Below are 25500 nucleotides of genomic sequence, written 5' to 3' on the forward strand. Positions count from 1 at the left end.
GACTTAAGGAATAGACGATCCTATAGATATTATCACATGATCTCTAATGTATATACGTTGTACCTTCAGATGCAGACCCCTTTTTTGATCCACGCAGCAATATTTGTACTCCAAGAGGCTTTACTTTCCAGTTTCCCCATGAAAGACTTCAGTTTTTTTTTTTTTTCATTTGCACAAATTATAATCCGAAACTGTTAAGTAATGTGTACACTTTGCGTATTATTTTATACAATTCATTAAAAAATTTAAACTTTCGTTAGTTCAATATGTTACTTGTTCTTGGCGGAAGGCCAGAAGGCACTGTACTCCGTGCGCGCTCATGTGCACATACGTACATGCTGCTCGTTGCTTCTGTCACGCAGCGTCTGCTGCTAACGTAATAGTTATACTTATAATAGCAAACACTCTACAAAGTAAAGTCCTGATATATGTCGGGCATTCAAGCTTGTCCGTGACAGCCGCGCAGCATATCACTTGTCAATGTAAATCTGAGAAGTCTGCCCTATACAGGGCATCTATCATCATCAGCCTATATTTATGTCCACTGCAGGACGAAGGCCTCACCCTGCGATCTCCAATTACCCCTGTCTTGCGCTAGCTGATTCCAACTTGCACCTCCAAATTTCCTAAGTTCATCACCCCACCTAGTTTTCTGCCGACCACGACTGCGCTTCCCTTCTCTTGGTTAACAAAGAAGCTCGAGAACAAGTTAAGGACCGCACAAAGAGCTTCTTTCACACTCGGAAAAACACATTTATGTAGCACGTATTGAGCAACAGAAAGCTGTATCGGGAGTTTTTCATGGTGCCCTACAACTTTCTCATTGACAATTTTATAATTAGGATAGCACTTCTCGGGGTTAGAGAATTAATTACAATGAATTAATTAAATCTCAGTAACGAAAAAATTACGGGCGGCTACTCCACTGTACTGGAAACAACACGCACTAGGTTGGCTTCGCGTAACGCCGTTCCTTTTTTGTTTTAAAATCGTGCTGCGTGATGGCTGGGACACCATGTATGTATGTATATATGTATGTATGTATGTATGTATGTATGTATGTATGTATGTATGTATATATATATATATATATATATATATATATATATAATCTTTCTCTTCCATTAAACAGTTGTAAGTAGCGCTTGTCTTTGTCTGCCTTTATTGTGTCTGTGTTTTATATTGCGCCAAGTTACTTGTTCAGTTAAGTACGGGCTCTGAGTTTTCATGAAGGGTGCAAGAGGACGTATATCTATAATCTTTCAATATTATACACTTATAGGTATACTTACCTCGCGGGCAAGGGGTCAGAATGAGTAAAGTTGTTCTTCACAAATCTTGCAGACAGTCAGAAAAAGCAAAACAAAAAACAACAAAAAAAGGACGTCCCACGTACAGCAGTTGGAACCACATATAACGCAGCTGTTAGTCTTACACTCATCGCGTTTTATTCCAAACGAAGCAGCTGGCCGTTAACACGAACTGAACGGAACAACCGAAGGTCGATCAATAAGCGCAAGTGAGGCAATGAAAATAAAAGCGCACCAAAATAATTGGCCTTTTTTTTTTGTGTAGTTTGGTGCCGTTTGCACGAGCGGGAACATGCTAGCTCGTGTAGCCCATACTCGTTCGTGAACGTTTTGAAAAGTGCCGTGCGTTCGTTTTCCCATTGGGAGATATTCGCGGATACTGCAACTATATATTTGCGGCCATCCAAATCTAAAACATTCGTCTACTGCGAGGACATTCTGGATCACAAACCACCCTCCCGCATCCCCAATCGAACGTGAAGTATAGCATACTTTGCACAAAAAAAAAAATCAAGATTCAGTCATAAACGTTGCCTGAAAAATTAAGTCCTCCGCAACGTTGCATTTTTAAGCATTACAGCTGTTTGGTAAACCTGTGTACGTACGATTTTGGGTGCACCTTAAATGGACACTACAGAGAAGCTACGTCAGCCTAAACTAACAAAGCATTCGTTCAAAACTATATTCTCGTTAATTCAGTGGCAAGAGCTCGATTACGAATTTAAAACAAAAGAAAATGAAGGCCGAACTGTTTTTTTCTCGAATTTCGCACCGCTAAGCCCCCAACGCCTGCATGTCAGTGTGACGTCATGAATTTAATTGATATTTTTTTTTCGTACTTTGGGCCTTTTGTGGCGTAGTAAAATTCGTCAAAACCTGCCGAATTCGGTCTTTGGCTCACTAGAATGCAAATTTGAGCCATATTGACAGACAACAAATATTAAATAGACTCGAGCATCAGACGACGTCGAGATTCATAACGTCACGGTTAGGCTAGTGCGCAAGCTTCGAGGAGGCGTCGCCACCAGCCATTCATTTTACCGTCTTGTATGGCTTGCCAAGCTTCCTTTCTCGGTATTGTAGAAGCATAATTTACTAATACAGCTAAACGCATGTTTTTTTTTTTGTTCTTTAGATTCCATTTAAGAAACCCCAGGTCGTCAAAACTGATCAATTGACCCCTCACCACAGCACCTCATAGTCATATCGGTTGCTAAATCCCCCAATGCCTTTGTTTTTAGAGCACAGCTCTTGGGGGCCCGTTCCTGCGTTGAGCGTCGTCCCTCGGCGTAATCGAGCGAGCGTGCGAGCACAGCGAAGAATGAAAGAGCGAACACAGCGCGAAGCGGGCGATGAAAGACGGCGATAGCGAAGAGGGCGGCAGGAGGGTATGGCGAAAGCGTGAGAAAAAAAAAACGTAGTGCCGCCTCTGCGGCGACGACCGCTACGAGATGGCGTCAGAGTAGTGCGCCATCGTCTGTTCACCAATGGCATGCGGCGAGCGAGTCCAACGGTGCCATATATGGAAACAAAGCACTGCATGAGCGGAGGTCTGTCTGCGGCGGCTGCCGTGAATCGCGCCCACGCGTCACCCACGCGCTGCCTCTCGCGATCTCCCGACCAGCGAGGCAGTCGCGCCACACTTCGCTCCGTTTGTAACGTGCCGCACAAGACAGATAGTCCTCGCCAGCCAATATATCGCGAAATGAAAACACTTACAGATAGAGCTGTATCGTAATCGTCGGTGAATTTTTTTGCGTTGATTTACATGCCTAAGTTAATGTTTTTGTGCGACACGTGATTAAACTTCCATTTCACGCTGTTTCTCTTAAATATCGAAGATGGGCATCACTGCTTGAACGTCAAAGAGGGAATCACAAAGAAACAAAGGTGAGCATAAAGCTTCACGCATATTTATTTGTATCCCAAGTGGCGTGCTTTTACAAGGCCAAAAGTGGGGCAGCAATGGTTAAGGGTGTTGCACATTAGATTAGCAACACCCAAGCATTGCACTAAGAAAAAAAAAAGTGACACACCAGGCAATAAAACAAGCAGCTATCCTTAAAAAAAGAAAAAAAAAAAAAACATGCTCATCACAGACAGTACACAATATGCACACAGTAGACACGCTCATATCCAGGCTTTCTCGTCCAAGCAGGCAAGTCATTTGTATCAGTATGTATATACATATATATTTGATTCTATCTCACTTACGAAAGTCATGCACCACTGCAACAAAAAGAAAGTAATATTTACATACTGATTTACATGATCACAGGCTCTCAGCATTTAAATAATACCAGCACCAATACAAACACTTATATCACGTTCGAAGCACTGTCCAGCGCAGATAAGACTGCTCTGAGTTTATTAAACCCAACATTGCAGAAAAGCACCACCAGTTCAAAGTAAAAGTGTAGTCCTCATTAAAAAAATAAAATAAAAAAGGGCGTATTGGCGGCTCCTTGCCTCTTTGGAACACCCATATGTAACCCCGCTGGGGAGTTAGTAGACTTGCATTTGAATATATTTTCCCCCTGTGATTAACACAACACTTTGTTGTCATGTGAGTAATAAATGACAAAGGTTCAAAATAAGTTCCCCTAGTACTTACTGACAACAATCAGGTTTGCTCTTCAACACCCTTTTTGCATCAGAGCTAGTAAAGTAAGCATGGCATACTACAGTGGCCAATAGTTCTACTATTAACAGTTGCTATTTGCCTGGGGCAGATCCAAGGTAGCCTCAAGGGTCTCATCAAAGCATATACTCTGGATTCATCAGTGCTATCACTCAATAATAGATACTGAAAGCTGTAAACACTTCTTTCGTAAAGGACTGTGTCTATGAGGTTGCAAAAGCCGTCCCACAGTGAATGACAAGTAAAAATGAAACCTGAAGACAGAAGTGCTTTTCTTGTTCAATTCCCCAAGTTGATTGCAGCCTTGTAAGCTCACACACACACAGAGAAATTTAGCATACTGCGTATCTACTTTCATGGACCCTAAGGCTCGCCGGCATCAAGCTTTAATTTGCAGGCATTTACAAGCAACTTCTGTCCACTATCTGCATGCATTCAATGCAGAGAGAAGCAATCGAACTACTCCTAAGGTGTTTCCATATTGTCTGTGTAACAGTAACTACAAGAGTTGGAAATGACGAGTGGGCACTATGAAATTCTTAGTGCCCTGGTCTTTTTTTTTTTTTTTTAACGCAGCCACTCGTAAATCTGATGCACAGTGCGTGGAGACGCTGCTACCAGTGTAATCACTGAAGGGACGTCTGAATAGGACCAGGAAACGAAACAGAGGGGGCGGAGTCGAACAGGAAACATTTCGTGTGGCTTGCACTCGTTATAATAAACCCACTAGAACAATTGGGATGAACAGTAGTGCCACACAGAGACAAGGACACAAGAATTAAGGAACAAAATTATTGTGACAATATGCGTCGCGCTACACAGACCATCTCGTTTACTAGCCAAGCTGAGTTCCTTGCTTTACCACAAGCTGTTCAACATTATGTGAAACCACTTCTAGAAGCAGCACTGTGGAAACCTTGGACTGCAATAGTTTGTCAGGAAAGCTTGAAAAGTATCTGTATTGCACATGAAAGTGCACCAACGAGCTCATGAAAACCGAACAGTCAAGTATGCATTTCAACGGTCTCTTTTCTTAATCGATGGGTGAAAATCCTTACAAGATGCATTCTTGGAACACTGAAGTTTTGCCTCCCCACAGCACCCTAAATGATGGCACACAAGCTCAAGCTATTTATGGTTTGCCATGTGTGTCCATGCTCAATGCTTATACATTGCATGTTTTCCTTTAGGGTGGGCTTGCTTTTTGAAATAAAGTTCAGATGAAGGTTTGCACCTGTCCTAACAGTTTTTCTCTTTTCACTACTGTTTGCAAGTTTAATCCTTAATCAACTAGCACGGCTGCCCATACTGGCCTAGTACATTTCCTGAATTCATGACAATGGGGATCTCGGAACGCGGCATTGCTACGGCTCGCTGTTTTACTAACGAGTCTCATTATAACGAAGGCGCATCCAGCACGAAAATACCCTCACTGTATCCAACATTTTGGTGTAAGTACGCATTCGTTACGTGCCGATATTGCCGAGAAACATTTTAGATTTACTTTGTCGCACCCAATAATTCATTATAGTATTCATGCTTGTTATATCAAGGCTCGACACTGCTAGAGCACCGAATGCTGCTGCTTGAATGCGTGTTAGCTGAAAAGTGAACATACTGCTCCTATGGGCGACAATGCTGACTAACGAATTAACCATACTAAAAAGAATGTAAAGCCAAATGAACAACAACAAAAATGACATTAGGCTTGACAAAGCTACAAGAAGTGGGAAATTTCATCACAGAGCCTGCCTACTAAAGAAAGGCCCATTCATTTTCATCTGCACTTTCTGAACTATTTCAAAAGGTGCCACACTTTGCTATTGATTTCGCCAATTCAAAAATGTGGTGCACTGGCATGTTGCCATTTGTATCGCACAGCGCAGGCTTCGCGTACAAGTTCGCAGCATTTCCTGCACTTGTCCGAGAGGTAGTGCAGGGCTCATCCAGGTCATGCCATGCCGGTTCTGCACTAGCAAGTACTTTCAACGAACAGGCGGGAACTATTTCACAAAGTTCAGGGCAAATCGAATGGAGCCGAAGTTGTTCGACTACCCTTTTAGCATTGACAGAAAGCCACGTGAATGTTCGATGCAAATGAGCCACAAACTTCTCCGTACCAGCTCTGCAAATTATTCACAAAAGAAAAAGGAAGAGGGGATTACGTTAAATGCCTTGAGCCTTGGGCATGCACAATAATGTACCGCAAGCCTTTGCAACAGATAAGGCAGATGGAAAACGTTTCTGCAATGCCCTATGACCAAGTCAAAGTAGAACTCAGGCATGCGAGCTAAAGAAGCCATGGTCCCACACTTCATGCTAGTGTGCTTTAAGCAGTTTCGCCGTAACCCATTAATGCACAGCTAGCATGCAACATTTACAAGCCTAAAACGGCTGCCGACACTGAGCTTGCAGATACAGGGAGGCCCTTATTGGTCGGGAAGTGTAGACAAAAATGTAAAAGACAGTACAAAGCTGTTGACCGTTACATAGTATGTTTAAGAGACACTAAAGGAAAATATTAGGTCGAGCTAGATTGAACGATTAGGCTTCTGTAATAACGAATTCTTCAGTCATAGCGAGAACAGAGCTTTTTTGCGAGCGAGAAAATGACGAAAATGAAAAATTGTAGTGGCGCCACCTGCTGTGGACTAAGTACTACTTCTGCGACATCAATACTGGCTGATTCACAGAGAGCATCACAGAGGGAGATCAAGTGGACATAATGTCAACTCATCCATATTGGAGTGGGCAGTTCAAATTGAGGAGCAGCAACAGGACCTTCGGTGGAAATTTTCCACTCAACAACGGGACATACTGGCACACACAAAACAATAATAGACGAATAATCTATCGATCTAGCTTGGCTCAATATTTTCCCTGCAGTGTCTCTTTAAGATAGTGGTGCATGCAAACAATCTCCCCCGTCAGGTTTCTACAAGTTTTAGCAGCCACAGATAAGAACAGCTGATATAAGCTAACACTGCTATCAGGGTCCATATGTAGTAGACCTGATAGCCAACATCAGTTCTACAAAGAAACAAACAGTGCTGCTACTTGCTAGCTAAAATAAAAAGATGTAAGTGATGAGATATGTTGGCAAGAAATTGAGAACATGGTATGCCTGCAATGTCCCAATTAAGAACCGAGATCGTGTACACCAACTGTGTACATATTACATTAAATTATTAAATTTTATTCAATGGCCCTGCATGACATGGGGCAAAAGGAACAAGGCTTATTCCGATTGCAGACCCCCTAAAATGTTTTATAAGTTGATTGAGACCAATGTGGTCAAAGAGAAAGTCTAGCACTGCAACTGAAAACAATAAAACATGCACTTTTATTTCGATACGGCATTTCAGAAAAGATGTTTTGTTCAATAGGAACAAAATAACATAATCTCTACAGTATCCTTTATATTATGTGCATGGGACTGTTCACAGCCGTGTCCAGACAACTCACGGTGTTCTTGATGCAATGCAGCAGCGACAAATGAGGTGCATGAAGCTGTTAGCGACCAAAAGTATCGCAGAACACCCCGCCCTGCTTCTTAAAAAGTTCGTACACAGCAGCCAAGGGCACATCACAAGGCTCTCGAACCTTGACTGACAGGTCAATAATTATAATAAAATACTAAAACAGTGTTGTGCCCTCGAATAAAGCTGGGCGTGTCACACAGTCGCTGGAACAACAGCCATCCATTGATAAATGCTCACAAGCTGCTGCAGCCACCTCGGTCGTGAGACGACCCAATCCTGGTGGCTGCGGCATGTGTTGCATCGTTGTTGCGAGGGAAGCCGTCACATTTGTGAACGACGTCGTTTACGAATGCGACGGTGACTGCTAGACAACCTCGCATGGAGTAACATCAAGACGTCCCCAGCGTGGCTGAGCCGGTCCATCAGCTGGGAGTGGCAGGCGGTTCTTGGGCGCAATGCACGGGGAGACAAGGACTGCTTCCGGTGCTCGCGGGTGACCGACCGCTTTTGTCGCGAGACCGCGGGACGAACGGGCTTGGTAGTGCAGTTGGCCGTCAGCCGATGGAAGATCGCGTTGGAGACCCAGATGGACGGAGAGAAGAGTTGAAGGGGAAACCTGGAAGCACAAGTGGTAGTTCATGGTCACAATGAGATACAGAACAAAATGCAGTGTTAGGACATAACCTTGCAGGAAAACACACATACAAACATCACAAGCACTGTAGCTATTAGTAGCACCTGGGACGATTTTTTTTTAAAGCTGTGGTGTGGCACGTGTCTGTATGCAGATTGCTTCGTGGTTGTGCCTTTGCACTTAAGTAATTATAGCCTTAAGCAAGGACCAACTAGTCAACCTCTCCTCACGAGATAAGGGAACAGAGGCCCTTCACAAGGTTACTTGGCTTGCTAGTGGAATCTACTGATAGCAGAACCACATAGAGCTACTGAGAACTAATGCAATTATAGAGCACAGGAGGTCGTGCTGGTCCACATGCCCAATCTATGTCACGAACTGCACGAGCAGAACAGCAGTCCTGCAGTGCACATGAAAAAATCTGACAAACTGAACCTTCCTAGCTTGCACGTGACATCATATACGCAGCTTCTTACTATGCTGCTTCTCCAATGTGGCGGATAGAATGACATTAGTGCATCATATTCACTGTCTTGGTTAACCTGCATCAATGTTACTGTGATACAGTCAGAACGCTCATGGTGTCCGTGCCAGAACCACGGCACAGCCTGCAGAACCACAGCATGAGAGACACCAACGGATGCTCACTGTGCTGGTTCTTCAGCGCGGCAGCTAGAATGACATCAGTACAAGCCAGTCTATAGCCAAGATAAATAGAAAATGGCTATGGTAGCAGACCCCGAGATCAAACAGGCTTGCCCTACGAAATGCTTGTGTTAGCAGCAAAGACTAAAAACCTGTGCGAGTGTAATCAACTCACGCGGGAATAACTGGCACATGTTCTAGTTGTTACACAGACGACAGAGAAGCACACACGGACAACTCTGTCTCTCGTTTGAGAGACAGCGCTGTCCGTGTGTGCTTCTCTGCCATTCGTTTCTTGAGCTGGAAAAGCCGATTCAAAGATGAATAAAGACCAACTAACCCGGCTGTCAGTTCTGTAATCTTCCTATTTATTTGTTTTCATACCAACTAGGCCACTTTTACATCAATCGCTGCTGCACCCACCAAGACAGCTGACCGCTGAAGTGTCAAGCAGTGGGACGAGACATTCCCGCCAGTGAGAACTACGAATGTGCTCGAAGCTAAGCGTCTTCTAGGCCCGTAAAACAGGCATTTGCTTACCTGGCAGTGCCAGTGGCCGGCGTGACACCATGGGCGCTCAGGATGAACAGCGGGAAGAGGATCGAGAAGATGGAGCCGCTTATGAAGTACGACGTGGGCCACGAAGTGAGCATGGCCAGCGGCAGACCGAACCCGACGAAGTACGGCCAGTTGTCCTCGATGAACGAAAGCCGCCGGTGCAGCTCCCAGCCGCGGCTGAACCAAACGTACTCGAACGCGTAGAGAGAGTACAGCAGGCACAGGTGGATCAGGCTGACGAGCTCACCTATCTTGCCGATGGGTAGCGCGCCTACGAGGTGCGACTGAAACAAAAACAGGGTCTGCACCAGCACGCTGAACAGCACGTCCGAGAGGATGCGGCTGACGCTGGGCAGGAGCGTCGGGCGCCCGCCCGTGATGTGGCGAAACGCGATGTTCGCTATGTCCTGGAACCACAAGCTGTTCACAAACTTGCTTAGCAAGAACAGCGGAAGCACCCAGAGCCCCTGAAACGTGTAGACGAGCAGCGGCTGCAACCAAGTCCATATGCTGTTCGCCGGGGAACTTTGGTGGTTGCCGTATAGCAGGCCGATCAGCGACTGCACGGCGGGGAGAAGCAGGTAGTTGAAAGCGACTATGCTCAGTCCGAAGACGCCGCCGTTCAACAGACAGCACTGGAAAATGCGGTACAGAAGCCGAGGCTCTTCGCGTCTAGTACGCAGCGGGGACGACAACGATGACGGATGCTGCTGTTCAACCGTCGAGGAAGAAGCTCCGAAGGCTAAAGCCTGGACCGCGGCCCTGCGTAGAGCCAGGGCAGTCGCGGGTTGCGACGCAGCGTCAGTGGCTCGCTGAGCAGCTGATCTCCTTTGATCGGCGTCCAGGGCTTTGACGACGCCGATTCCCACGACGGAATCGTAAACACCGCGCACCAGCCCCACGAAACCGCACTTCAAGTCCTCCATCGCTCTCTCTCCACTCGTGCCTCGCGACGTGACTGGGAAAAACTTTTGTTGTTTCTCTCTCAGCTGACTTGTAAGCCAGAGCAAGACGCAGTAAGCGTGCGCTACCAAGATTCGGCAGTTCTTAGCTTGCACATTCTCACGCAGTCAGTCACACCCGTCACACGCACAATCGGAGTGGTTACGAATAAAAAATTTACAGGATAAAAGCAACACACACGATCACAGTCACACATGCACTCACACACGCCACTTGGTTACCAGGGTCTGCACGATGCTTTGTCTATGTTGCTTTTCTTATAGCCGTTATAGATGGCGCTTTAAAACACGCATTTTTTTTTTCTGCAAGCTTTGCCTCTTGTTTTTTTTTTTCTTGATATTTTCTTGATATTTTCTTGATATTTGTTGTGCGCTCAGTGCTTTCAGTATTTGTCATTGCTGGTAAACTTGCTCGGCTGATCGGACCTTGAAACAGGAACCAAAACCGATAAGAGTGGCGGCAAGTTTATCAGTTTGTTTGGCAGTTTCTGATAAGTTTGACTTTCGACATGTGTCAACGTTGCAGTGCTTTCCGTCGTACCTGTAGTAGGAAGTAAAGCGAAATGATATGTCAATTTATTGGAGTCTGTTCACTGCTAACTGCTTTGCTGATACTGCAAGCTAGCGGACAGAGAAACGTGCTCGTTATACTAGGTGAGTACGCTCATGGGACAATGCTTCGCGACAAGTTGGCGATTGTAAGACAATTATTTTACGTAGCGAGGGCTTCCTCGCTTCTCAGCGCGCGCGAAAAGTAAGTTCTTCATATACCATATAATTATCCCGTGAGTAGATTTGTGTGGAATACAAAACTATAATGTGTGTCGCTGTAGTTTGCTTTAATCGGAATAATACTACGCTTATTAATATTATGTAAGAAACGCGCACGTTAATATTACGAACTAGATTATACTACGGACGCGAAAAAGATTATATGTACTTAATTGTCCCGATCCGCCAGCTCCTCGTTAGAATACCTAGCTCCCTAATATATACACATATACGGTCCATTTATTTTCCTTTACTTTAATCCTGGCGCTGAGCCGTGCTCCCTCAAGGGCTGCAGAAGATAGCGTCAACATTTCCCTTTCCACACGAACCACTTACTACTACTTTAATCATTCTGCTGGCAATCGGCCGCAGTCGACGACAGAGCCAATGCCTTGAGCGGACGAATAATTCGTATGTCCCACGGTGCACTTTCGATCTCGATCGCGATCGAACCAGATCGATCGAGATCCGATTTCTTGATCAAGATCGAAAGTGGCTGTGCGACACCAGCGTAATATATGGATGGTGTAATCACGTGATCTAGCTCCAGCTGACGTAATAATTCATCTGTGCGCATGCGCAGTACATATCCGTTCAGAAGCGCAATCTCCTAACGCTTCGGAAAGCGAACCGTTCGTTGTTCCATCCTAAGCGTCACTATTATGAGTGCGCGTTTCGCAAGCCAGTGGTGAAAGGAGGAGAGGACGCGCAGTTAATAGATCAGAGGGCCGTATGCAGTCTGAAAGGAAGTGAGCGTCATGATTATCTTGCTCACTGCTATTATCTATGCTACAGGACACCCAGACGCAAATAGAATTATATATAGCTAAGTTTGAACTGCTGCCTGCATGCACACATCGGACCACACATGTTTGAAACATTAGGAGAAATAAGACACACAATTAAAGTGCACATTTCATAAGTTCTTCAACAAGTTGGCATGGTCCGCTGCAAATTAATTTGAACATTTGTGTGTCTGGGGTAGGAGGGGAGTTCCTTCTCTTGTGTATACGTTTCCTGCACATAATTGAAAAAAAATGCACAGAATTATCTGGTTGTAGAGACCTGCTCCAGTCTTCACATATTTGTGGTCCTGATCCCGTATATGCCACATAAAAGGTGCCGAAATAGTCTCGCAGATTATGCTGTATTGCCAACTCCCACTTCTTCCTTGTATGTAGCCGACGATGGAGGTTTTGAGACCGGCGTCTACAACAACACCGTTTGCAAGACACCAAATCTGGTCAAGCTCGCTCAACAGGGGGTCGTGTTCCGAAAGGCCTTCACCGCTGTGAGCAGTTGCTCACCCAGCCGATCGTGCCTGCTTACCGGTCTTCCAACGCACCAAAATGGCATGTACGGTCTCCACCAAGGCGTACATGCCTTCCAGTCATTCCCGGAGGTCAAGTCGCTGCCCTTGCTTTTGTCTCAACATGGCATTCGAACTGGTAAGAATGAGCGGGTGTTCTTGCAAAGGTATATTGACAGCGGCAAGCCACGATGCCCCAACAGAACCTTTTGACATTCGGAGTAACCTCACAACTTCCATACAGAAACCTGCATCTCTTCCTTAAAATTACTTTAAAGAAATTGTGCAGAAACCATCTGCAATGATTGCCAATGTAAGAAAATAGTCTGAACGAACAAGAGAGAGTGAGCGAGTGAGAGCAAGAGAGGGTGAATGAACTAACATTTTTCTAGCGGAGTACGATCACTGACCAATCTCAAAAACTGGACGAAAGAACCCCCCCCAAAAAAGCTATTCGACTTAAAGAACTTTCGCGCCTACTGCTGCTCTATTATTGTGCAAATTTCGTACCAAGACAACATTTCATGGTCCGCAACATTCAATATAACACTTACCACTGTTAGTTGCCTGGTATGTTGACAAAAAAATGATTATTTGCCTTCATCTATACCCGCCTCTCAAGTCTCCACATTTGCCTCCGAATGATTAATGGAAGCTTACCTCGACGGCCAGGCCATACTGCACTTTGCTGTACTGCAAATGCCACGGTAACATCATAGTTGCCATTCTTTCGACATCACTCACTGCAAAGCACCTTCTCCTTCGTCACTTCTTTCCTTCCAGGCATTATTGGAAAAAAGCATGTTGGCCCCGAAGAGGTGTACCCTTTCGACTTTGCACACACTGAGGAAAACAACTCTATTCTACAAGTCGGACGGAACATTACGAAGATAAAACACCTCGTGCGGAAGTTCCTCTCTACCAATGACACAAGGTAAAAAAGATTGTAACAGACAAGGCCAGGCCCAACTATAGGGACATGCAAATACTATTTCTAATCTTGAATACAAAGCGAATACTAGTCTTCGCTATTCGATTTGAGAATTCACTGTTCAAAATTCTTCAATATTTGTTTCTGTTAATAATAGCACTTATCGAAGTTTCGAGGGGGGAGAGAAATTCAGACAAGTGAGGACTGCTCTGAATGTTTTTTTGCCACTGCAGGAGAGCTGTGGATGTTGCACAGAGGCACCAGTTCCTGAGCAAATACACGGGGCAGATAACTCCTGCTCAATAATTTCCAGTCGTTCAAGATGAATGCCTCACTTCTAAGCAGCCTATATACGAATTTTTTTGTCTAGATTTAGGCGAAGCACTTTATTATTTGTCCACTTTCACCATGTTTGGAACTCTTCAAAACAACTTGCGCTGCAGTGTTATTACATGCTTGTGCTCTCCTTCGACGAGCACAACTATGCTGTTGTGTTGCGTGTTCTGAATGTACTGTCCACCATACTCAACATACGGTGGACAGCATGTTTCGTTACCTGGTACCGTAACAATTCCATCACCTTTCCATTACCTGGTCCTCCGTATGTTCAGTACGGTGGACCAGGTAATGGAAAACAGTCATTTCACATCTACAAGCTGCTCATTTGACTGGATGTCAAGTTACAAATGGCGTTACATGCATATCCCAATTAATGTAGGTGAACGTCTATTATCACCACATGGACACCAGGCAAACTTTTATGTATTTCACTTTGTTTAGAAACGATAAAATATTCAATAACTGGAGGTCATTTTCCTCTAGCATTCATATTCAGTTTGATAACGAAATTTCACTATTCAAACACCCCTGTTAAATAACTATTATATTTTTTTTAGAACTTGGTATTACATCGCTTCTTAACGCAACTTCTTAGCAACTCAATTTCAAAGGTGATTACCAGTGAAAGCACTTGATGTAATTAAAGATGGAGATGAGACAAATAAAACAACACATGCGCTAACCACCAACTGATCTTTATTCGAAGGTACACACCTTTTTGCGTATCCTGCTTACGTATAGTGTTGTTGCATCCGTTTTTGTCCCCAGTCTTTTGCACTGCAAAGTGCTTTCGCCGTGTATGACCAACTAGCTCAATTCAAGATATGTACCGATTACTAGAAACTGTGTGGCAATCCACCTTTTCAGGCCGTTCTTCCTCTACGTGGCTTTCCACGACCCTCACCGTTGCGGCCACACCCACCCGCAGTACGGCGCAGTTCTGCGAAAAGTTCGGCGACGGCTCTCCGGGCATGGGACGGATCCCAGACTGGACTCCTCAGCTCTACGATCCCAGTCGAGTCGTCGTGCCCTCATTTGTTCCAGACACACCAGCAGCACGAGAGGACATAGCAGCTCAGTACACGACCGTTGGGCGACTGGACCAGGGTAAGGATTTTTCTGCGACGTTTCAACAGCTTGGACCGGGTGTTTTAAAGTAAACCTTTCTTTGCGAACTCGTGTATTGATCGCACGTAACGATCGCATTATACTTCTATCATGCCAATGCTAACTAGCTCTTTGAGATGATCATCGTGCATGTCACATTGTGTACCACAAGTGCATGAAAACACATGCACATGTGCCAGTTTCCGTCATGCTAAAGACGCAGGACTGAAACAGGCGAACTTATTGCTGGATTACATGAAGCGACTAACGTTACTTGCATGATAAATCAAAATGCATAGCTGATTAATTAACGAAATCTTCACTAATTAAATTGTTAACCGATTTCTTTACTGCAGGTATTGCAATTTACAAATTGTAGCCAGTGAGCTCGCAAGGCATATGCATTTTGGAACAAATTCTGGGGATGAAACCAGTTTCAAGGTATAAATGTCTAAAAAAACATAAAAGCACCTAACTCCACACCAAAAGCAGACATTTAAATTTCGTAAACAAAGTCTAAAAAGGACCAATATTAGTTTATAGGCTACGCGAGATAGTTGGAGCTTGGTTACGCAAGTCCTATTCCCGAATTAGCGGTACATGTCTGAATGAATAATATCAATTTTGTTTGATTTCCACTTCCTTTTCAATGCAGTTCACAGCATTTGTGACGTGTGTCAATCCCAGAATTACGAAACTGTAAACTTTATTAGTTTCTTCGAAGTTTTCCAACTTGTGGCAGTTTTTTTACAAAATAATTAATTTAGATAGTCATGTGACCTTTCTGTGCTCAATTAGCTCGACCTACTGGCAAATGCACAAGCTTGTGGATCACCCGCTTCGTTCCACACGTGGCTTGCACCGTAACGCGCAAATGTTCACGTGTGTGCAAGAGTGGTCTAAATGTGATGCAAGTCCACATTTTGACTCATCCATTACTCATTATTACGCTGGGGCGACTTATTGCATTTGCAGAGAGAGCGATGATGGCAGTGCGTTATCTTGTGCGATGCAGGAGTGGGCCTTGTGTTGGCAGAGCTGGAGGCTGCTGGGTTCACTGATAACACTCTCGTTATCTACTCTTCTGACAATGGAATTCCGTTTCCCAATGGACGGACAAATTTATACGAGCCTGGCATCCAGGAACCTATGATAGTGAGCAACCCGGAAGCAGCAGGGTCTGCTGGCACAGTAAGGGTAAGACTTTGCTGTTCTAGAACGCATCTATTCTCAAGGCTATTAAAGTGTTGCAATCTTCACCATAGGGCTGTCTAACCTAACCTAACCTAACCTAAAGCTTCAAACGAATGTGCGAATTTGTTCATCGAGACAAAGAATGCATTTGCACTTGTGTCGTCTGCACGAGTCCAAGTAATGTGTAGGTTTTTAATAGGTTCGAATGTATTTTTTTCGCGAACTTGGTTTAAAAAAAGACAGACTTGGGAGCCCTGAGCCAATGACTGCACTAAGCAGCTTCATTGCAATCTACCGCTTCGCATGACCTAGCAACCTCAGTCGTACAACCCACCAAATTTTCACATCAAGCAATGTTCAAGATTGGCTGTGCATTTGTTGTCAATGTTTGCCCCCGAGGTTTCAAGCGTGATGTTACATGGATCAATGATGTTAAAAGCAGCCGTAATGCTATAGCAGCCTTGATGTCACAATGAACCGTGCTACTACAAGGATGGCACAAGAAACTGTGGTTTGATGGCAATATCCGAATGCTTAGCTCGCGGCTCCTTAGCACCATAAAAGCAGCAGAAAGTTTAGAAGGACATTAAGAAACAGATCCCTACGCAGGTGCAGCCTAACAATTGCACATGATTGACCATAAAATTCCGGATAGACCCCAAGATAACCCAAGCACTGCATTTTCACAAGATTTGGATCAATGTGAATAAAACTCTTGTTAGTTGAACCTTGTGTCATGTCCATTTACTCGTGTACACTACCCGCATTTTCTGCCATTTTGCAACCGCATTTGCAAATCAACTTGATAAAATGTTCAGCCAACTATAATGCATGCTGCATAAAGAAAATGACTTGGAGTAAATATTTCATACTGAAGCAAGTTACAAAGCGATGAGACTGCCCTGTTAGGTAATCTTGCATAGCTTTTTTTCCAAATGTCACCAAAGCACACAATGATGTGGCATTTTTCAGACTTATACCTTCGAACGAGCCTCGCGAAGCTTTATTTGTACATAAATGTGCATGTACAAACAAACCAACAGAGCACTACATTAAGCTTAATGCCAAATAATTTTTATTTGAGGTGTAGAGAATAGTCAAAGCAGACAAGTACAACATATTTGGAAAGAGCAAGTCATGTTACCTGAGTACCAGGCTGAAAAGTTACCAAATACTTATTAACGCACTTCAAAAAGTACTGGAGTAGAATACCAATTGCTGGGAAAAGTAGCTCATTACTTGAAAGTTACTTTCGAGTTAGATTCAAGTAGAATATTGCTAGAGGACACACTCGAGCAATATCTAAATGGCGCACTTGCCCTCAAGATAGGGCAACTTTTCAAAATTCCAATCACACAGCTTGCTCTTGTGTCATTGAAACATTGCGGAAGATGAGATGGGTGCTAGCTTAGAAAGGCAACTTACAAAAAATTTACTTCACACGAGTACAAATTACCATCGAAATGTAATCAAGGCAGAGTGTTAATTACCAACTCGCACAAGTAATTGGAAGTTAGCAAGTTAAGTTACCGTAACTTAAGTAGTGAACAAAAAGAACAGGAACCGAGAGGCCCAATTATTGTTTGTCACAACCATATGAAGCCAAGAAAAGCAAAACTGGAATTTATTTGTCATTTTGAAGTGAACTGTGGGAATGCCGACGTAGAGAGAAACTAAAGTGGACGAAAAAGCAACTTGGGGCCTCCAGCTAAGGTGGTGACTGATCCCACGACCAGATTCTGACCCCTTGAGAGTTAGCCAGAGCCACTCATGGCCATGGCAGCAATGTAGCACATTCTTTTTAACTGCTGGCAAACTTAACTCTTTCCCTACCATGGAGAAAATAGGTGTTTTTTGTATGTTATGGCAGATGTTTTTTCTGAAGGAACTACTGCACTCAATATTTAATGTAGTACATAAACTGAAAGCAAAATGAATGTACTCTTCACACATAAAAGTTTTATTAACGAGATGTATGTCATAAAAAAGATATAAATTGTTAAAATCAAGATTGTGTGATAAAATTGAACAAAGTTTGTAAAGACACGCTTGTATCTACTAAGCAAAAATGTTTAAAAATTATGAGTTATACAAAATTTATTGCTGTCTATTAGGCACTATCTCCGAAAAAATCTAAATTTTTCATTGAACAGGTTTTCCGCTACAAAAATTTAACTGCAAGCACTACAGTTGCAAGTGCCGGGCTGCGATCGCCGATGTTCCGGGCTGGTTTGCGTCGTCGTCACTTTCAGATTCAAAGTACGACAAAAAGTCAGCGTCCTCCGACGTGCTGCTATTCGATGTATCAACAAGATCAGCCACAGAAGTAGCGGAATCGCGATATCTGCGATCTCCCGAAGCATGCGTGCAGTTTCCGGAGCCGGATATTTTAGCGTTCTGCATTGACGATCGCGAAACTTCGAACGCGTTTAAAAATTACCGTTTGGCGGGAAAAAAGCGAACTGCCTAGAAAACAAAAATATAGTTCTCCTTAACGTCCAATAGCACAGTATGTCCGTGAGCGGCGCAGAATGTCTCAAAAGTGGCGTTTCAAACAATCGATAGAGAGCTAATCATGCCCAATGGGCGCGGTACCGAAAGAGTTGTAGAGTATTCAAGTTATGTAAAAGCCTAAGTCAATGTCTGTGCGATTACAACAGTGAAGCCTTTCACTCACAGTGCGATACTTCTCTTTTTTTACCCGACATGCTACAGCATTCAGATGCACTGGTCAGCCTCCTGGACATCGTGCCCACCGTTCTCGAGTGGTTTTCCATTCCCGTTCCGCAGTACACCATCTTCAAAAAGCCGGTCACATTCACGGGCTCTTCACTGCTGCCGCTGCTTGCTCCACGAGGACCAGCATCATCAGAGTCCCGAGATTTTGTCTATGCAAGCCACTAGCCTTCACGAGATCACCATGTACTACCCCATGAGGATGATCCGCTCCTCAAACTTGAAGCTAGTCCACAACCTCAACTACAAGATGCCATTTCCGATCGACCAGGACTTCTATGTGTCACCGACGTTCCAAGATTTGCTGAACCGGACGAAGCGTGGGGAACCGCTCCACTGGAGTAAGACGCTCGACAGTTACTACTACAGGGACGAGTGGGAACTGTACGATTTGGAGAGAGACCCGAACGAGCTGTCCAACATTGCGAAGAACGAAACCTACGCCCCGGTTCTGTCGCAGCTCCAGCAGCTGCTCTTCAAGTGGCAGCAGACTACACAGGACCCCTGGATTTGTGCGCCACATTCGGTTCTGGAAGATTCGGGCTCGTTCAAAAAGGATCCCAAGTGTCTCCCACTCCTCAACGAACGCTAAAGAGTAAACGCTCACAGAGGTGAGCAGCGGACACAGATGTAAAAAAAGGGCACAAATGGAACATTCAACATTTCATGAATCACTTCCTCGATGGCATACCATGTGTGAAACAATGGTTGACACCGACTGTTGAATCTGCCAGTAGTCCAGTGTAATGGGTACATCGGAACCATTTTTCTGTGTAGCAGGAGTCGCATGGACAAAAGAATGAAATTAGGTACGTTGTATTACCGGTCGTTTTGTCTATTTGCATTTATCACTTCAGTGGTCTGCGCAGTTTGCATTCACCACAGTAGTTGCCTATATTGTACCTGCAGAAAAATACTAGTTGGGCACACCAACAATACGTACTACAAAACTTAGTTGAATTTTTAATTGCATTTTAGGTGATCCCATGAAATTTAAATGGTGTGTCACGCACGTCCATGCATGGGCTTTTGCCCTTCAATTTGAACTAGAATACCATACAGCAGTGTTTGATCTCCAATCCGTGCAGCTGTACATTTCATGCTGCACCTAACATTTTAATTCTGTTCAATCACCTTATCTTCTGCTTCAAAAATGCAGTGTGTAGTCAAACGTGCTAGCGTTCGCTTTGCGAGCATTTACATTTCTGGATCACTATGTAAACTACAATCAATATACTCATGCTTAGTTAGCACAAACTTTTGCCAGCCTGCTGAACTCGCTGTGCTCGCCAAAGACCAGGTGCTGTAATCTTGAAGAGCCAGTATCAATGATACTACCTGCATTTTTGAACCCAACTAGGCATTTGGCTCCATAGGGAGTTGAGTGTCTGTAACTTGTTCGTAAAAGAAAATTTGATTGATTTGACGTTAGCTGATCAAACCCAGGTCTAAAATGTCGTCGCCTTATGCCAGAAGTTTTCCTGGAATATGTTTAGCACTTCGCATTCCCACGCAAGGTGATGGAACAGAGGTGATGGAACAGAGGTGTCGCAGGACACCTCTTGGATTCAAGTTCTTGCATTGCTGTGGTTGCTAAAGGTGGCATAGGACCCAAGCTTACCTTACGGGCCAAAATCGTGTCAAAATGACACGAAGTGGTAGAAGCTGGAACAATGATATAGTTAGCCCTAATTTGTTTCCATTTCAGTTGTCCATAAGAGTACGTAAAATGCATGTAAATACCTTCCCCCAACAAGATGGCAGACGCAAAGTGGCCAGAGGCTCAAGGAAGTCCACACATGTTCATGTATCAATTGAGGAATTTTAATATTTCTATGTTTCATAACTTAACCAACACAAATGGACAAGCCTTTTGCAGCTCTGGCAAGTGCTACTATTGCACAGGTGGCCGCCGCTGCTGTTGCCGCCGCCGCTTGGTTGCTCCCTTCCAAACACTCCGTTCCACCGGGACTCCCCACTCTCAACTCACAAAGTTCTCGCTTCAAACTTGCTTCAACAGTTCCACAATTGGCTGTTCTGTTCTTTAACCGCAGATGTCACCACACACGACGACGCACACAGCTTCTTCTTTGTCGTTGGCGACGCACTCTCGACGACGACGCGCAGAGATGCTGCCTGCCTCGTAAAAGGCATGCCCCCTTCGAGTGTTTTCGCAAATCGGCGGCACATTCTCGAGCTAGCACAATCTAGCAGTTCTGCGATCGGCTGACGGTTAGCAGTTTCTCGAGACACTTGCATGCCCACCCCCTGCACACCTCAGAGGAAAAATGAAAAGAAAGAAAGACTGCTGCGGTTACGCAGGTATTTCACCGAGCCGGGCATAAAAGCTGAAGTGTTTGAGGCGGGCGATCACTCGGGTCTGTGCTTCGGCAGTTCTTTCCGAGAAACAGGATAAGAAAGTAACAAAGGACAGAGGAGGCGGGGGTGGGGGAGGGGGGCAAAGGTGCCAGTGTCTCTGTGCTAACCTGTCGCCTATGGGGAAAAAAAATGTCTAGCATGGCCTACCAAGACTAGCTGCACTTCCAACTTGCGAGCGAGCCAGGCATTAGGCTTCAGACCTGGCTTAGAAGCTGTTGAGTGAGGAGGAAGGTTCGTAGTCGTGCGACGGCACGCTGTCGAAGGAGCGATCGGGGATGGGGTGTTCTACTAGAAAGTTTGTTCACTACCGGGGACAGTTGCGTGTTCGGGAGCGACTGAAGGCTGTTTGTGCTAGAAAAATGCTGCGAGGCACGACTGACGCATGCCGCGTGAAAAAGAGAAGCGGTGGCGCGTTGGCGTGGAGGAAACAAGCATTACTACGGGCGAAAATGCACATTGTAGCTCGCTTGCTTGCAGAGAGTGAGAGTGAGAACTAGTCCTTCCTAAAAAAAAAAAAAAAATGAAAGAAGAGGTGCTAGGAAATTTTAAAAAGAGGAAGAAGAGGAAAGTCCTGTCCGTCACGGGGTGGCGGCGGTGCCATGTTCATACGTTGTTCAGCGGTTGTTTCTCACAGTCTTGCAAAAAACTTTTCAACAATTTCAAATTTCTGAAAAAGATGAGAGAGAAAAAAAAAAGATTTGAATGAGCAAGATGAGGAGAAAAAGATACGACATGGTGTACAACAAGTTGCATGCAATTACTTTACACAGGCCAACAAACCTCAACTATAATATTTAATTGTGTTTTCGAGTGCATTCGGTGCACACCAAAATATAGAAGAACTCTTAGTTATGATCTGGCTGGGTTGAACATTATTCGCAAAAGCTTGCAATCAGACGCTGCTTCACGGCTGTGTCAAGCACAATGTTGAGAAGCCACACCTCAAGGCAAAACTTGCGTTTGCCATCAAATGCCATTTCACACAGCACACATCCCTATGCCGTGAAGTCGCACCTCAAGGTTAGATGCACAAATCGAAATGTTTCCTAAATCTTTGTTGAGTGCTGAGAATAGTGCCAGGCTGCTTTTTAGAAAACATTTCAACACCTTCATTTTGTGATTATGTGCACAGGTTAAGGAATAGCCATTCACGAAAAAAAAAAGAAAGACTTAGTTGCATGTGTGTCACCCCCCCCCCTCCCCCCCTTTCCCATTGCAAGATGTCCAATTTCTGAGGAGAACATATATATATCGGGGTTCTCCTCAGAAATTGGACATCTTGCAATGGGAAGGGGGGGGACACACATGCAACTAAGTCTCTTTTTAATTGTGATACGACTATTCCGTCACATTGAAATGCAAATTCATCAATTTTTCATTTTGGACATAATAAAACTGACCCAATGACATTACCGCAACCGCCAGACTTGGCAGCAAATGGAGGCAAACATTCTCAATCAACATGCGATTCTGTTGGTGTGTGCAATTTGGCCACTTTGACACGTGTGCACACGCCGCGTCTGCCGTCTCTTTTCTCTTTTTCCCCCCTCACTCAACACGCGATTCTTGGTGAACACAGTTTGGCTAGTTTGGCCGCTTCGACACACGTAGGCAGGCAATCGGCTTTTTTTGCGACTGTTAGCGATATACTAATAACGCAAATTGAACAGCTAGAAGCGACAAAGGCAGCAGATGTTTTCCGGCACGAACAAGAAAAAAGTATGAATTAACCGAATTAACGTAATGGCGCAGTTTGAATTAGGCGGCTATAACATACATTTAAAACATAGCGGGCCAACCAAAAACTTGAAATTTGTTTGATTTGACCGGAAGTTCGAATTATCAGAGTTTGAATTATTGCGAGTCTACTGTATATAGTATATCTATACATTCCGCTATTCAGAGGGTTTAAGGGACGGTGCAAATGGCATGCAGAGGCAGGTTATGCAACAACACAGCATTTCGAAGTAATGCATCTAGCCGCAGCTGCTCTAGAAACTTAGTGCAGGATGTATGCGTAACGTTGTGGACTGGACACTCACACAATTTACACAAGCTAGCCCCTTGGAGAAGAAAAAATTAAAAAGAGGAAGAGGAGGCAATGGGGCTAGGCTTGGCTACTGGCCCTGGCCGCTGCCGCTGCTCTCGGCTTGGCAGCCCAGGCCGTGGGCCCTGAGGATCTCCTTGAAAGTGGTCAGCGCCTTGCGCAGGGTCAGGCAGAAGCCCCTGGAAGCCGGCAGCAGCGGGAAGTCTGGGAATGCACTGCTGCCAGCTACGCCATAGTCACCTGGGAGAGAGAGAGACAATCCGGGAAATGTAGACAAAAGTTGAGCCGACATACGAGGACGAGGATAAAGGCCAGTTTATAGTCCAACGTTATCAGTGCGCGGGCGTGCGTCGCTTGCGGCCAGTCACGCTACGCCTCTCCAGCCGAAACGCCATCCGATCTATACTTCCACGCGCTCGCCGTCGGCTGCTATCTTCGGAGCATGCGCAGAACGATCCCCAACCAGCGTGCAGATTTGAACCAGCGACCGTGGCGTGGGCGCCTTTTTTTTCTTTGTGTAATGCATTGTGGGTCGGAGCAGTCGGCAAAACTAACGCACGGATGGAGCAAGAAATCCATCTGCATGAATGGATTTCGACGTTGGGCACGTTGGCTGCGTCCGGTTACGATGGCTGCGCAAGTGCATTGAACTATAGACGCTGTTGTTCTCGTCACTCGCCAACGTGACGTAGCCTGTGCGTGCGCACACGCTCATGCTACGTCAAACTATATCTGCGCCTTAAGGGTGTGTTCCAATTTTTGATGAGCATCGGAGGCAGTCTAATGCAGACAGCTGAAAAGATGGCTTCGAGCCCAAGTGATGGAACGCAGCTGGAATCATCTGCAAGACATCACTGTGATGTGACACTACCTCAAGTCGACTAGAAAAAGCAGGTGGTGGAGCTTGAAGATTCACTTTTGGGATACCCGTCTCTACTCCAGAAGTATTTATTTGTTTGTTATAAAGAAAACTTAAATTCCTCGGTGACAGTTTAATGCATCACTAACCTTGTTCGGCAAAAGCCTTTAGTGTTTCGGGAGTGGCCAGGGAACCTGGACAGCTCGTGTGCCATGCATCAGACAGCCTGAGCCAACTCTCCAGCCGATTGACAAACCTGGAATGAAAAAAAGAGGGGCATGCTTGGAACGACTGTTTTCTCCGTACCAATCGGTCTCTGTGTCACTGGTTTCAGGATGTCTAGACAAACTTTGTGGGTGACCCTGGTATCAGTACTTAGGCAAAGGTAACATTTTAGCTTGAAACAACTAGCTTTTATTTTCCAATTAGCCTAGCATTTACATTAGCAGAGCAAGTGCGTTTGTGGGCAGAGCTTGTTTGTAATTCTTAGCTTGCCACCAACTACAGCGCCCCGCCACTCGGTTGCTCAAGAGCCCATTGCATCTGCGCCTTTGCATGGGCGGCAAAAGTCCAACCGCCATGAAAGTTACTCTCCATAAAACTATGTTAGCATAACAGCAGTCACACACTAAAGCGCACCTATCTGCGTTGTCCCGGAAATGCTGTTCAATTTCTTCCTTGAAGACCTCGGGGGGGTTTTGGATCATCCGCCCCATAGACTGCACAAGCTTGAGCACGACCATCTCATTGTACATGCGGCTGTTCTCGGATGCCTGCTGGCACCCCCTCTGTTGCTCGTAGCCAGCCTCGTTGTAGTAAGGCTCCGAGACCAGGATCAGACCTGGAAATATATACGAGTATCCAGACTTGAATATGACAGGATATAAAAAAAAAAAAAAGCAGCAGCGGTTCATAAATGATCTTCATATCATTAAGGTCAGAAGAAAACTAGACACAGATACACCGCTGACTTCCTTAAAATACTACAGAATTCGTACACCCCAACTTTTACTGCTTTGGTCCCAATAATAAACACACAAATACAGTAGAGCCTGGCTGATACAATTCTTTCACACATTTTCACAGTGTATAACGTCGCTAAAGCCCGGTCCCGGCAAGTGCCTCATATACACCTATGTATTTATTAGAATACCCTTTAATATGTTGTTGTTCCTGCAACGTTCCCGCGTAACATGTTGAGACTTTGGTGCACAATTACAAGTAAGTATCAGTTGTGCCATCTTTCTATAACATAAAAAAAAAAACGCAAAGAAAATAGTCAAATGCACTAGACACTCTATATGTGCGCACTTCCGGCCTCTGCCAATGTGCGTTTTTGACGTGCTACGGTCCTGGCGAGTGTGGTTATGGCGAAAATTTGCCAGGCACCATAAAGCATGCGGCTCCACATTGGGACTCTACCTGCCTGTGTGCCAATCTGGCCATTGAAATGAGAAAAAATTTCTATATTTTGGTTTTAATATGTTGCCGGCTCCTGCTCGAAACCAAACTAGCGCAGCCTAGTCAATCCAGTAAATGCCGACTCACCTAACCTGCAGGACAAGCCGCAAAGCTAAGATGTAAATAAAGTGTTGA

At 44.8% G+C, this 25500-nt stretch overlaps 3 protein-coding genes across 4 annotated transcripts in view; 1 reads left to right on the plus strand and 2 right to left on the minus strand.

Moving 5' to 3' along the window:
- Positions 1-3201: 3201 nt before the first annotated feature.
- Positions 3202-10480, minus strand: LOC119453310 (etoposide-induced protein 2.4). Its single transcript, XM_037715350.2, has 2 exons — positions 9253-10480; positions 3202-8049 (listed from the first exon to the last, which is right to left on the minus strand). Exons 1-2 carry the CDS (start codon positions 10194-10196, stop codon positions 7755-7757), a joined length of 1239 nt encoding a protein of 412 aa, XP_037571278.1. The 5' UTR covers positions 10197-10480; the 3' UTR covers positions 3202-7754.
- Positions 10481-10665: 185 nt separating this feature from the next.
- Positions 10666-20291, plus strand: LOC119453309 (N-sulphoglucosamine sulphohydrolase-like). Its single transcript, XM_037715349.2, is given in 8 exon segments — positions 10666-10886; positions 12185-12451; positions 13096-13246; positions 14450-14516; positions 14518-14689; positions 15705-15886; positions 18599-18784; positions 18786-20291. Coding segments are annotated over 8 exon segments (1542 nt in total). The 5' UTR covers positions 10666-10795; the 3' UTR covers positions 19212-20291.
- A 130-nt stretch (positions 20292-20421) lies between these two features.
- LOC119453308 ((E3-independent) E2 ubiquitin-conjugating enzyme-like) overlaps positions 20422-25500 on the minus strand; it is a 37256-nt gene continuing 32177 nt past the window's right edge. For both annotated transcript variants that reach the window (XM_049667758.1, XM_037715347.2), the window contains exons 22-25: positions 24544-24745; positions 24054-24160; positions 23041-23285; positions 20422-21665 (exon numbers count right to left, since the gene is read on the minus strand). In XM_049667758.1, coding sequence (XP_049523715.1) covers positions 23116-23285; positions 24054-24160; positions 24544-24745 — 479 coding nt within the window. In that variant the 3' untranslated portion in view covers positions 20422-21665; positions 23041-23115. The remainder of the gene's footprint in view (positions 21666-23040; positions 23286-24053; positions 24161-24543; positions 24746-25500) is intronic.

Source organism: Dermacentor silvarum, chromosome 5 (assembly GCF_013339745.2).
Source record: "Dermacentor silvarum isolate Dsil-2018 chromosome 5, BIME_Dsil_1.4, whole genome shotgun sequence".
In the NCBI taxonomy this organism is placed as follows: Eukaryota; Metazoa; Arthropoda; class Arachnida; order Ixodida; family Ixodidae; genus Dermacentor; species Dermacentor silvarum.

Coding starts and splice junctions, on each gene's coding strand:
- LOC119453310 (XM_037715350.2), bottom strand. CDS start 10,196: ATGGAGGACTTGAAGTGCGGTTTCGTGGGGCTGGTGCGCGGTGTTTAC. Junction 8,050..9,252: donor CCGGCCACTGGCACTGCCAG/GTAAGCAAATGC, acceptor TTGTGCTTCCAG/GTTTCCCCTTCAACTCTTCT.